The following is a 14,885-nucleotide window of genomic DNA, read 5'->3' as shown; positions in this document are numbered from 1 at the left end:
GCAATGTTATGTTCATATTTTATCCAAATTTGTGTGGCTTTCTCTACTTTTAAAATGTGATAAAGTTTAGTGAATAATACAGTAAATTATGTTCATTTGTGTTTTGGTGGAATTGTTTAGTATGTGATCTGAAGCTTTAAAGAATGAGGACTACTGAAAACTAATTTCAGACTCCTGCCTCTGAAGAATCTCGGGTATATCTGGTCCTTATAGAACCCGTTATATTTAGGTATTGTTGACTGTGATTATAGAATGCTCATGCTGTGCTGAATGTCTGTGGTAATGCAAAATCAATTCCTAAATGTTTCTTAAACCAAGGATGACCTCTAGAGGTGTGATTACATGTCAGTTACTAAAAATTAGTTTGACTATATTTTTAACTTTGAATCCAGTTCTTTTTAAAAAATTGATATATGCAATGACAAAGCATTTAAGAAGACCATAATTCTTCTATATGATTGCAGCACACCCTATACTTTTTCTATACAGAGAAAAGTGGATCCTGCAGCATATGAAGCCATGTGAAAATTCTATTTACAGTTCACTGGCTTAACATTTCACTGACCTAGCTTTGTGGCCTTGAAGAGGCACCATGGGGACAAGACGGTTCCTTTTCTAGCTACCACAAACTAGTGCTACGTAACTCTAATTCTGGCTGCAGTTTTGAAACCTATTAAGTGAATGGTTTAAAAGTATTTGTCACTTAAGATTGAAATTACGTTGACAAGTTAAAAATATTTCAGGGTAGCACTGCATTTCATCTTTCAGGTGTCAGGCAATAGCTACTGTTAAAGCAATGAAAAGGCATTAGGCCTCTGTGAAAAGAACGGTTCTTAAAAAGAATTTAGAATGGCCAGCAAATGGCCACAAAATTGATTGCTCTTTCAGCTACATTTACGAAGAGTTTCCAGCTTTAATTCACATCGATACTTGGAGGAAATTCTGTGGGTCTTTATATGCAGATGAAAATTTTCTTTTTAGATTTTATATATCTCCACTTGTAATCAATTTCAATCATAGTGTAGCAAATTATGAAAAAGCAAATAGAAAGTCCTGAATTGGTATTTTAAATTGAAAGATATAACTGAAAGTGTGGTAAGAAATTTTATGGAGCTCTTTTAAAAATGATATAAATTCTCTTGTGAAATATCATTGAACCTGTAGTCTGCAGTGCATAGGACATTAATCATGATAGTCTGATTTTTATGGGGCTCATCTTAGGGTCACTAATTTAATGAATGGTCCCAGACAACATCCCTGGAAAATGTCACACTTTTTTCCAGTGCAAAAGTTTAACGGATGGACCTATTTGTTTTCACAGACCTCCTTATATCACCCTTCTCCAGACAAAGGCCTGGACAGACCTTCTAGGTAAGAAACATGATGTATCCTTGCAACAGACAAGTTGACCAGTCCTCACAGAGGGTAGAGGCCTGCTGAGCATCCTGAAGTCAATGGGAGTTGAGGGCGCTCTGCACTTGCATAGCACTTCTTGGGATCCAGCCTACAGCATCCCACATATGGGATAATGACAAAATATCGTGTGGGTTCTCTTGAGATTTGCAGTTCTTCCTTTTGTTTTAGAAGGATGTATTGACTGCTACTCAGAACATCACCCAATCCTTCAAAGCCCTCTGCTGGGCATCCCTCACCTTCTGTATTAACTTGTAGCCTCTATCCCTCACTTTCAATGCACTGCATACAGTACTCCACCTCTCCCAACATCTTTGCACTCATTTTTATTACACCTCTTCTTTAATTCACTCAAGCATCCAACCTCACTTCTATCTTCATATCATTCCTGTTCTCATCTTTGTGCTTGGAACTCCCATCCCAGTGAGCAAAGGTACCAGACTCTCTTCATTCAAATCCCTCTTTAAAACGCCTGTATTTCACAACACCTACTTGTATTAACCCTTAAATTTAATCTATTACCTAATTTAAAAATGTAAAAAGAATAATCCTGCAACACCTTATATTAACTTTCTCCTCATCTTGCAAAACAATTTGTGGCTGTTTGACACATCTGTCTATTTAGGCCCTGACACTGGATCCCGAAGCAAGATCCATGTGCTCTTGAGTGCATGAGACCCCATTCTTTTCTACTGACCTTTTTCAAGGGTTTCCTCTAATCTGTCCTTTCTTAGGTCTACCCCAGGACTGCTAATTATTTCCTGTATCATAGCTCAGCTTTCGAAGCCTTGTCTATTCTTAAAAAGGCTTTGCCAGTATAAAGATACTGTAGAATTATACTGGCAAACTCCCCTCGTGTAGATGCAGCTTATTCCAGCAAAAGAGTTCTTTTGTTAGTATAGTTTAAACCAGTTCCCTGAACAGAATAAGCCATAGAAATAAAAGAACTTTTTTGCCAGTATAACTGCATCTACATTACAGTTTTTGCCAGCAATTTTTTCTAGTGTAGCCCTGCCATAGAGACCAAATATATAGAGGGCTTGCCAAAATGTGTAGGAAAGAGCAAAAATGTGAGGCGAAGACAGGTCTGCGCTGGGTCTAAGGCTCATGTGGAGGATGATGATAACATAATGTCTCTTGTGGACGATAACTTCATATGTCCTTACCACTGCTCCTGCTCTAAAGGAACTCCGCAATCCCCTCATCCCTTTCCAGCATTCAGCCTGGGAAAGTTTTGCTGGCTGTAGCTGTACTCAGCTCCAGGTACCTGGCAGTCTGTTCCAGCCTCCAGTCACTGGCTCTGAAACCTGAAGCTTTCCTGGCTGGGCTGGATTGTGCTATTCACATGGGAACCTTGATTACTGCTGCTGCAATCACTGCACCTTGGTGCTCCTCGTTGCTAGCAGCAAAAGTGAAGGGTGGCTACAGGGCCTGGAGCAAATCATGGGGGGAGTGATAGGGCAAAGAGCACAGTGCAGGCAAGGAGTCTGTGTAGGGTGACCATATGTCCTGTTTTGGCCTGGACAGTCTCTTTTTTAAGCCCTGTCCCAGCCGTCCCGACTTTTTTGGCAAAAGTGGACATTTGTCTTGTTGGCTCTTGCAGACTTGATCAGTTGGCAAGAGCAAATGGAACAAATGTCCACTTTTGTGTTAAAAAAAAAAGTGGGGTGTGGAGGAATGTGCAGGGGGGCTAGCGGCAATGCCAGCCACCACAGGAGGGGGGAGGCAGGGCAGCGACACCAGCCCCAGCCTCACATGGGGGGAGGGCAGAGCAGCCCCAACCTTTGGGAAATACGGTCATCCTATCTGGTATGTGCATCGCTGCTCGCTTGAGCCCTGCCTGCCCCCCATCTCCCCTGCAGGCAGCAGGGCTCGGGCAAGGGGCTTGTGCCAGCCCCATACATGGGAAGGGTGGGTTCAGGCGAGTGGCTTGGGCCATTCCCTTGGGGGGGAGGTGAAGGGGGAAGAGCTCAGGCCTGCACCACATGGTATCCTGTTTTCCCTTTAGGAAATGTTGTCACCTCAAACCTGTGTAGCATGGGGACTGTTCATTTGCAGGTGCTGAAGCCTACAGGCTGTCTTAGACAGTTATCCCAAGTAGGGCCAGAGTCACTTACACAGCCAGGAACTGCCTACAGCTGCTTCAGTGCCACCAGCAGTTCATTCCTCTGCTTACTTGTTCTGAACAGGCATGGCAAACTAAGAGTGGGACAATGCGAAGAGGCAGGGACAAAGAGAGACACTGAGTGAGGCCAGAGCAAGCCAACATGCCCACCCAGGCAGTAGAGGGAAGAGCTTTCTTTGGAGGGAATCAAGGGATATACATCCACATCCCCTGTTGAAAGCTAACATTTGTACCATTGTATAAGACAGGGATCGGCAACCTTTGGCACATGGCCCATCAGGGAAATCCACTAGCGGGCCGGGACGGTTTGTTTACCTGCAGCGGCCGCAGGTTCGGACGATCGCAGCTCCCACTGGCCATGGTTCACTGTTCTAGGCCAATGGGGATGCGGAAAGCGGTGCGGGCCGAGGGACGTACTGGCTGCCACTTTCTGCAGCCCCCATTGGCCTGGAACAGTGAACCGTGGCCAGTGGGAGCTGCAATCGGCCGAATCTGCAGAGGCTGCAGGTAAACAAACCGTCCCAGCCCACCAGCAGATTTCCCTGATGGGTCATGTGCCAAAGGTTGCCGATTCCTGGTATAAGATGAAGGACTGGGTTGTGATCAGATAGTGGACATAGCTGTTGTGCCACAGACTGCTCACAGGGCAGCCTCCCAGCACCAAGAAAGGCTGCAGGGGCAAAGCTGCCTGTGTCTCTGGCAGAGCAGCAAAGCCTGGGAAGAAGCAAACTGCCAAAACTAGAGACTGAAATTTCTGAATCAAAGTCCTTCAGTCAAAACATGGCCTTTTGTGCAAAAACTTGTCAACAATGTTGAAATTTTTGTGTCGCTTAAAATAATCCCTGGAAAACATTATTGAAATGTTTATGGAAATATTTCAGTACATTCTGATTGTGTTGATAATGTTTTTGATAAAAAATATCAGGGAAGAAAGTGAAAAATTTTGGATAAACAAAAGAAGGGGTCAAACCTTTTTCAAAATTCTGAAAATTTTCCTGAAAATAGATTTTCATTTTTTAGTCAGCTTTAGCACAAATGGGGCTTCACTCTGCAAAGTGTGCAGTTCTTGGGGGAGCTGTGAACAGTGCCTTGTCCTGTTATATTTTTAGTCTATTCATTCACGTGGTGCTGGAACTGTTAAGTGGGTCATGGCTAAGGGGCCTGCTTATTGATCCCTGAAGAGAAAGTATTCAAATGAGCGCTGCTCACAGGGTTTAGACTGGCACTAATATTGATTATTTCTTTAGTTCTGCAAGTGACTACAGAAAAAGGAGGAAGTCGGAGCCTGCTGTAAGTCATCAGAGGGTGCACAGTGATCAAAATGCAAACAGGACTAGCCTGGGCCATGCAGATATGCAGGGCACATACACTACCCTTAGAAAGCCTTTAACTAGCTCTTCTCCTTCTTCTCCATCAAGAGCAAAAGGTAAGAGACAAGCAGATTAGCGAACAGACAATAACCTTGTTTAATACTGAGTTCTTATTAAATGTTAGTAATAACTGCCAGGTACTATATGCTGTTGCTCGGACACAATTCACTGAAGAAAAAACAATAGCCTTTAATTTCTAATGAAAGGCTAACCTGTTCATTCTTGAATGTGTTATTTCAGGCTAATTCAAACCTCGATTTATTTTTCATATGTAGTATCTACTGTATATTTATTCAAAGAAAATCTGTCAAAAAAGAATGTGATATGTAAAATTTTACATAATTTCATAAAACTACATTTCATACATTGCTTTCTTGCCAGCACTTATGAGATTGTTGTAATTTTTAAAACTCTTCCACTATGCAGTGGAGTAAGAGAAACAGCATTCAAGATCACTGCCATGCAAATAAATCCTTAAAACTTTCCTTTCCTCCTCCAAACCTACATCTGATTCTTGCCAGCTGATAAATTCTAGGAATCTAATTCAAAAAAGAAAGTGCCCCAGTATGAAATTGAGATGATGGATTTTGTCAAAAACTCAATAGTGGGTGAGATACAACCCATATAGTTTCTGATTCTTATGTAAGATGGGTCTTTTTTTTAATTGCCAGTCACTCAAACCTCTCCTCCTTATATGTCTAGTATTTCTTACCTGTAAACGGGTTTTGTTTTTTAAAGTAAGACAGAAGGTTTCAAGGTACTACAGTGATTGTTTACATTGGGAGTAAATATACAGTTCTGCACCTCCCTCATAATCCTCTACTTATTATTCATTTATTTGCATTACAGTAGAGACTAACATTTCTAATCAGAGCCTCATTGTGCTAGGCACTGTATAAACTTATAAAAGCCCATAAGAGCTTACAGTCTAGGTTACAACCGAACATAACAGATGGACAAGGCATACACATAGTAGGGAAGGTGTTGGAGGATGAGTAATAAGAAAGCAAGCATAGCTAACTACAGCACACATTAAGGTACGAGTATTCTCTGTATTGAGGGATGGATCCCTGGAGAGCATTTGCCACAAAATTGAGTATTATTTATATGGGTATCCTGCCTGGAGCAACGCTATATTCCATATATATAGCATTGTCTCATAAAGAAACGAAACCCTACTAAAATATTACATTTCTTGAAGTCAAGTACTCTTTCAAGTAAAAAGTGTGTGGTAAGATTTTTGATCAACATATCATTTCAGATTGTATCTTTAAAAGGCATATGAAGTTAATGTATTTTAGGTAAAAATAATGAGTGGAGAGAAGTCTGAACCAAAACCCTAGATCCAAACAGCCTGAACTCTGCAAATGTTTGAAATCCAGATCCAGATTTTAATTTTTCTGATGATTTCTGTTTTGTTCAAATTTGACCAACCCAGACTATGGGCTCTTTGAAATCTGTATCCTGAAATGAATTTTGTAGCTTCAGCCCATTTCTACTCAAAGAGCGTTTCTTTTGTGAAAAGTGACTCTGACTTGTCTCTCAGTGATTTCCAGGTTAGAAGTTAGAAGCATGGCTTTTCTAACTTTCAGCCTGAAAACTCAACCCTGGATCTGAAAGACAAGTTGAATTCTTTGGTTCTTACCCCTCATTCCCAGATTCTGCAGGATAAATTATATCTTCAGTTACACCAGTGCAATGCACCCTATTGTTTTTAGATTATGCCCCTAGTGACACCTATGTAAACCCATTGGCTTCATTGTTGTTTCATAGATGTAAATGACTGGCCTTTCAGCTTGGGGGGAGATTTTCAAAAGCACCCATGCCATCTAGGTGCACAAATTCCATTGACTTTTATTTATAAGTCCTTGGGCATTTTGAAAATATCTCATTTGGAATTTAGCTATCATTTCTGCTAATAATGCAATAATCCAGCTCATTTCTTCTATTAGTCCTATGAGTGTAAGAAGAGTAAAAAAATAGTAAAAACATTTTATCTACAGCAGATAGGGATGTAAATGTGTTGAATAAGTAGGAGCCATTGTTACAGAGAGGCTGCACTTAATAGCAAAGAAGTAGGTTTTCTAAAAAGGCATGAGTTATGAAGTTGCACTTTGGAGTTCTACATCAGAAAGCTTAACAGCGGGTTAGCATCTCAAGGTAGTTGTCACATAGTGCCATGTGGATGGCTCACATTTGGGATTCAAGCTCAATTCATTACTTGGGCAAGAGCACTGCAGAATGAACCTGGCAGCCAGATGGGGAGCAACACTGATAGGTTCCAGAAATAGCCATATCCAGCTTCACTCAGAAGGACAGTCAGCTAAGTAGGGGAAATAAAAGGAAAAATAGTTGGAACTTCGGGAGGCTTTCGGCAGGAAACACACCCACAAGTACACATAGAAATGTGTCTAGTGAGGCTGCTGCATTGTTCACATATTCTGTTGTAATGTTCCTTCCTAGTCCATTCAGGATCCATTCATCACATAGTTTTACCACACATACACTACTTGAGAGACCAGAAATCTCCCATCCATTCGTATACAGAGATTTTTCTAAGTCGTCTTAGTTAAATGCGCAGTTGCGGTACATGGTTTGCATACACAACACTGTTTTCCCTTTAATCCTAGACCAGGGGTCGGAACCCTTTCAGAAGTGGTGTGTCGAGTCTTAATTTATTCACTCTAATTTAAGGTTTTGTGTGCCAGTAATACATTTTAACGTTTTTAGAAAGTCTCGCTCTATAAGTCTATAATATATAACTAAACTATTGTTGTATGTAAAGTAAATAAGGTTTTTAAAATGTTTAAGAAACTTCATTTAAAATTCAATTAAAATGCAGAGCCCCACGGACTGGTGGCCAGGACCTGGGCAGTGTGAGTGCCACTGAAAATCAGCTCGCGTGCCGCCTTTGGCACATGTGCCATAGGTTGCCTACCCCTGTCCTAGACCAAACACAACTGTGTGCAAAAGTCAAAATCCAAGTGTACAACAAGAACTTTTTGTCAAACAAATTTACATTTGCTCATTTTTGGCATTTGTTTTTGATGTTATTCTTTAACTTCTATATTTTGGTAGTACCTAAAGGCCAGATCAGATTGAAAGCCATAGTGGTAGGTTCTGTACAAACAATAGATTATGGTTCCTGTTCCTGAGATGGGCCTGAGACCAAGTTCAGTTCTGCCTCTGGATTCATGCTTTTCCAGAAGTAGGGTGTCTTCAAATCCAGACTTTTGGTTTGGCCCCATCTCTACCTCTTCTGTAGTTGTATTGTCTTTCTACCAGCCTCAGAACCAACGGTACCTTTTTATATGTGGTACTTTTAATGTAAAGATTAACACTCTAGTATTTAAATGTGTTTTATTATTAATAGAAACATATGGCACTAAATCCTTTCTGATGTTTAAATTATATAGAGTAAATTTTTACAGTTGGAAAATTAAATAATTGTTTAGCATGGATTATTTGCTTTTCTCTTCTAATCTTTAGCAATGTGTATGCTGTACTTGATTGCTAGATTAGATACACTAACTGCTTTCTCTTTTCTGTTCTTTCTGATATTTACTGACATTATTTCCAACTTTTTGAACCTGTTAATTTCTGGCAATGTCTCTTTTTTACCATGCTGCTCAATGGATTATAAAGGTGGAGATATTAGCCAAGTGTATCCATCCCTTTTCAGTTATTCAGTGCACAACCACAACACTTCAAATGAATTAGATTATTGTAGCTCTTATAGACAGCATTTGGCTGTTCCAAGTGATTCAAGAAGGGCAATCCATTATAAGAATGGCTGGCAAATGACTCGTCAGAATGCAGAAGTCTGGAGCAGCACAGAAGAAACTGCCTCTCCCAAGCGGAAATCTCGTAGCTGCGATGATCTGTTAACTGATGATCACGATAGCTTTCCTGATGCACAGGCCAAGTCTGAAAGTATGGTATCTCTCATTTGCGAGGAGGATTCCAAAGGCAGTTGCTCATTGACCTGGGCCTCCCCATATGTTCCTGAGAGCCGCGGTACTAGTCGGTCAAGAATTCGTCATAGATCTGCACATGATACCCCAGGATTCCTAAAAATGTATAAGAAGATGCACCGCATCAATCGCAAGGACTTGATGAATTCTGAGGTGATTTGTTCTGTAAAGTCCAGAATATTACAGTATGAAAAAGAACAGCACAAAGGTATGCTTCAGGGCTGGAGAGAGTCTTCTACTGAAGAGGTGCCCAGGGACATGGTGCCTACCAGGATATCCGAATTTGAAAAATTAATTCAAAAATCAAAATCAATGCCGAATTTAGGTGATGAAGCATTATCGACAGTAACACTAGAGCCTCCTAAAAATGGCTTATGTTCAAAGCGGCGATTTTCTATTGAGTCCCTGCTGGAGGAGGAAAATCAAGGTAGACATGCCATTCAAATACAACGCAACTGCAAGCCTAAAACTCTGGTGCCAATTCATATTGAAGTGACCAGTGATGAACCACAAAGATCGCATCTGGAGTTTTCTGACAGTGATCAAGATGGAGTGGTCTCTGACCTCAGTGACTTTATCCAGATAGAAGGCTCATCCTTTTGTAGTGAAAGTGACTTTGACCACTTTTCCTTTACATCTTCTGAGAGTTTTTATGGATCAGGCCACCATCACCATCACCATCACCACCACCACCACCACAAGCATCTCATCAGCTCCTGCAAGGGGCGATGCCCAGCATCCTACACCCGCTTCACCACCATGTTAAAGCATGAAAGGGCTAAACAGGAAAGTACTGAAGATCCAAGGAGACAAGAAGCAGAATCTGGCCTCTCTAAGATAGCATTCCTAGTCAGTCCAGTGCCTTTCCGGAGGAAAAAAAGTTCAGCCCCTAAAAAACAGACTGAGAAGACTAAATGCAAATCATCTGTGTTTGACGCACTAGATTCTGCTCTTAAAGATATCTGTGACCAAATTAAAGCAGAAAAGAGAAGGGGAAGCTTGCCTGACAACAGTATATTACATAGACTTATTACTGAATTGCTTCCAGACATACCCGAAAGGAATTCATCTCTTAAAGCTCTTAGAAAAAGTCCCATGCACCAGCCTTTTCATCCACTGCCTCAAGATGGTGCCATTCATTGTCCGCTGTACCAAAATGATTGTGGAAGACTACCTCTTAGTGCCTCTTTTCAAGACATGGATACAACCAACAACAACAAGCAAGACAATGATAGTGCACTGTGTTTCCAAGGTGGATTACCTTCCTTTCCTTTATTCTTGTGATTGAGTCATCCACCCTTGTTCCTTTCATTTCCAACCCTTTGTCATTTCATTTTTGAGTATTTATTTATGCAGTTTAGAATAAGTGTTTACCATATAAAAGGCATGATGAAGAAAGGGTATTATTTTTACATAGCTATATGTGATAATATAAGATGGGTAGAGTAGTTGTTCATCCACAACAATATAGTAATCTGGTTATCAAATGATGACAGCAATAGTTTTCAATAATTGGAGCTTTACAAGGACAAAGATTTTCTGATAATTAAAAGGGCTTCACAGTATAATAAATATATGCATCATAATGTGATGACCACTGGAAAAAAAAATGCAGTAGCTCTTCCATTTTGTTTATAATAAATGTGCACTGCACATTAATAATATTAGTAAATAATGTCATACTAACAATATTTTTATGTACAACAGATGAAAATCTGAACGTTTTATAATGAATTCTGTCCATTTTATAAAATTGTATTCAGTTCTGGCACAAATTATGCTACCTTTGAGCAACGCAACATTTTTGTGAATAGAGCTCTAGGCTATTTATAGTGAAGGTTCCATTTCCACTGCTCAAATGATACACTTTGCAATTTCCATTGCAGCAAAATTATTGAATGAAAATGTCTCCATTAAATTTTGAGACAGGCACTATCCCTTTGAAATGGCAAACAGAAAATGAAAATAATCAAAACTTGAAGGATACTGTCAAGGTGAATACTAGTAGAAACTGATCTCTCTTGACAGGGATCTAGTTTTAAACTTCATACCATGAGAAGTTTATTGTTCTATTTCTCTCTCTTTTTTTTAATCATTGCTTGAGTTTAAAATATTTTTAAAAGTTTGACTGACCGTGATATTCACCGTAAGCAAACTACTGTAATATTGTAACAGCATGTGTGCACTGCTGTATCTACTGGCAGACTCGGAGAGTTGAATGTCTTTTGTAAAGACATTTCAAACCTGAGTTTTTTATTTTAAAAAGTGATCAGAGTACTCAAGGTAAGAATAACAAAATGGACTGCCAAAGAATTCTGTTTTTAGACATACCCTCTTTAAAGGTGTCTCTTCAGTTATTATGATGATCGCTTTATAAGGCTATTCCTGAATCATGTAATTGAAGAAGTGGAAATCTATGGCTTTATAATATAAATTGTGGAGTATACGCCTCTTATTTTTTCTTTAACGTTCTTGTCCTGTGCTGAAATTTTTGCTAGTGCCACATTTGCCAAAAAATATCAAGTGTATTCTGCAAGACTGCTGCTGCGTTATCTTAACAAGTTAAAATAAAATACACAATGGAGTCAGTAAAACCTCTCTTGCAAAACATCATTAGTTTCATCAGTCATGGTTTTGAAATGTCTTTAATTATTTACTGGCATTGAATCATGATGAGTCATCATAAACAGAACCAGAAATGTGTATAAAAGGATTTAGATGCAGCTCTCATTTGTATTTGCACAAATTGGAAGTAATTCCTTTGAAGTCACTGGGTTTACCCCAGATTTACACTGAAGTAAATGAGAGCACAATCTGTCCCTATTTTTCAAATATAGTTCCAAACAGGTTTTCTTCTAGAAATAATGATCTCAGGAACTCTACCATTGTGTGTCCTGTATTTGTGCATTTCTTAAAATATTTTTTTGCAAACCACATTATTTTTAGCTGAGCTATACGTTTTATATGAAATGCACTTTTCATAATATATTGATATTGAAATTCTACTCTTCAGATTATCAGCAAAATCCTGCGCTTTGCTGTACTGATGTGCAAGGGTAGGGAAGGATCTATGTTGCCTCTATCTGCTAAGAAAGCAGGGGAGAGGGATCTCTCCCCAGACTCGAGAGCAGTAGGAAGTATCACAACTAGCCCTCTTGTCCATCCATCATGTCTGCAATAGGATATGGACTGCAGTGAGAGGGGCATGTCCAGCAGCCCAGCCAGGCTACCAAGCATGTTGCTATTACTGGCAAGCATAGTTGAGTGTATACTGTTCTCCTTGCTCTGAGAAGCAGCAAAGTACAGTCTCTCCATAGTGTTTCAGTCCCCATTTAGAATCCTGCCCTAGTCAACAGGATTTCATATCAAACATGACCTACCAGGTATTGTGTCTCACCTCCCTCATAATATTTATAGATTTAAATTATAGCTTGTCTTTCATACATGTGATATTGGTGAAGAGGGGACAGGGAGCACCCTAGAATACTAGCGCAGGAACAGGACAAGATATTGACTGACAACTGACTAACCCACTATAAGGGTGTCTCCAGCCCCTGGAGGTACGATCAGCCCTCCAGCAGCTTGGCCCTTACAGAGCGCACACCACTCCATTTTGGAGCAGCAGTAAGAAGTAACTGCTGAACACGCCGCCTCTAACCCCTCCAGCTATTTTCCCTGCACAGGTAGAATGGCTCAGTAACCCTCCCATTGGCTACTCCCCTTTCGGACACACACACAAAGGTGACTCAAAAGAGCAAGGGCAGTTTAGTGCCCATTGTATGGATTGCACAGAAATCCCCACTAATACTGATAAACGTGTACAATTCCAAAGCTATTTTGTGCAACTGCTAGGGTTGCTTAAATAAAATGACCACCAATCCAAACCTTAACAGATTGGAAATTCATACTTAAAAAATAACCATTGCGTATAATGGCTTCAGTGACAATGCAGGACCTGATATGATGAAGATGGAAATATTGCAGTGACACTCAGTTCCTTAATATATAGTATACAATGCATGTTAGCAGGATGTTCCATTGGCCTCATACCCAAGCTGATAATAACCAAAGCATTATGCTAATATGTGCTTCGTTCCATGCTATATATTGTGGGACCAGTTGTGTTTCTGTGAAGCACAGCTGCATTGAAAGAAAGGGCAGAGAACACCTGTGCAGGGGTCTCTGGTGTCATGTCATAAAGAATCACAGAAGGCCTTCTTATAACTTAGAACAAGGAACTTTAGTAAAATAAACTAAACTATGTTATTCCTTAAGCTGCAGTGTTTGCTCTGCTCCACTGCAGAGTTTCTGCCCAAAACCTTCCCAGCACCCTTCCTACCTGGCTTACTACTATAGTTTTAAAGATATAGTGCATATATCCCAACACCTGGAGACTTTATGCCTGTGCAGGGAACATAGGCCCTCACTCAGGAAAATACCCCTAATCCAGAAAAGCACTTATGCATGTTTAAGGGCTTTCCGGAATTGCCACAATGTACCTGCTGCTGTTAGTAAGCTTATGATGAGCAATTAATACACCTTTCCACTCCCCATCACTGCTCTACAAACCTCCATTATACATCAGTCGCCTCAGAGCTATGGTTTTTAGAGTGCAGTATACCAGAGAACATTGAGATCTCTGGTTTTTCTGTAAGAGTCAAAGAAGTTTGACCCCAAAGTGATTAATTAAATGCTTTCAGTTCTGTGTTCCCAGTAGTACTTCTTGACAGTGGGATAGGCTGGGTAGGAACAGATCATGTGAACTGAAAAAAAGAGAAGCAAACATTATTATTTCAGGATAGCAGCCGTGTTAGTCTGTATCCTCAAAAAGAACAGGAGTACTTGTGGCACCTTAGAGACTAACAAATTTATTAGAGCATAAGCTTTCGCACGAAAGCTTATGCTCTAATAAATTTGTTAGTCTCTAAGGTGCCACAAGTACTCCTGTTCTTTTTTAAGATACAGACTAACACGGCTGCTATCCTGAAATAATAATGNAATAAATTTTGAAAAAATAAAATAAAATGAAGAGTTCTTAAATGAAAGTCTTGCACTCAATATAGTCCTGTGGGCTGCTTGTGTGAAATTAAAACAAAGGGAATTATTTCAAGCCTATGGACATTTTGGAGATTGAATGAACCCATCTCCTCTTACTCATGAGAGTTCCTCTACTGTATTTTCCTAGTGCCACATTGACATCTGCTAGTGAAGAGAACAATAATAATGTTTAAAAAAGAACAGGAGTACTTGTGGCACCTTAGAGACTAACAAATTTATTAGAGCATAAGCTTTCGTGCGAAAGCTTATGCTCTAATAAATTTGTTAGTCTCTAAGGTGCCACAAGTACTCCTGTTCTTTTTTAAACATTATTATTGTTCTCTTCACTAGCAGATGTCAATGTGGCACTAGGAAAATACAGTAGAGGAACTCTCATGAGTAAGAGGAGATGGGTTCATTCAATCTCCAAAATGTCCATAGGCTTGAAATAATTCCCTTTGTTTTAATTTCACACAAGCAGCCCACAGGACTATATTGAGTGCAAGACTTTCATTTAAGAACTCTTCATTTTATTTTATTTTTTCAAAATTTATTAAAATAAATATGCACATAATGACAATAGCAAACTGTGCTTTACAGCAAATATGCCACTCAGACTGGTGAGTAATGATTTATACTCCGTATCTTAAAATAAAGAGTTATTTTATGACAATAACAGACTTTTAATTTTCCATGTGCAACTTAATGAATGCCTCAGGTAAAAGGGAAATACATATTGCAGAAAAAAATCTTGTTAATTTTTCTCTCATTGTGGCATGCTTTAAACACCGTCCATGCATGTAATTATGTGTTTACATTGTTATCACTCAGACATGTTTCTTGAACCCTTCTGTATTTGAACCCAAGATGTATTTGTTTATGTTGGTAGTGCAGGAACTATACTCCATCTCTACTGTGGGTCAGATGAACGTTTGTGGTAGGGATTTATTGTCATTTTTGGTTTTT

The 14,885-nt window shown here is 39.7% G+C and overlaps 1 protein-coding gene across 18 annotated transcripts in view; it reads left to right on the top strand.

Moving 5' to 3' along the window:
- The window catches only part of SORBS2 (sorbin and SH3 domain containing 2), a 122,807-nt gene that overhangs the window by 74,195 nt on the left and 33,727 nt on the right, over positions 1 to 14,885 (top strand). For 17 of the 18 annotated variants that reach the window (XM_034772096.1, XM_034772095.1, XM_034772093.1 and 14 more), the window contains 3 exons: positions 1,322 to 1,371; positions 4,786 to 4,964; positions 8,554 to 10,134. In XM_034772096.1, the coding sequence (XP_034627987.1) occupies positions 1,322 to 1,371; positions 4,786 to 4,964; positions 8,554 to 10,134 (1,810 nt within the window). The remainder of the gene's footprint in view (positions 1 to 1,321; positions 1,372 to 4,785; positions 4,965 to 8,553; positions 10,135 to 14,885) is intronic. The other variant, XM_034772097.1, reaches the window with a different exon arrangement.

Source organism: Trachemys scripta, chromosome 5, assembly GCF_013100865.1.
Source record: "Trachemys scripta elegans isolate TJP31775 chromosome 5, CAS_Tse_1.0, whole genome shotgun sequence".
Lineage (NCBI taxonomy): Eukaryota > Metazoa > Chordata > Testudines > Emydidae > Trachemys > Trachemys scripta.
Note: the sequence above shows the minus strand (reverse complement) of the source record. Positions and strands in the feature narration are given on the sequence as shown.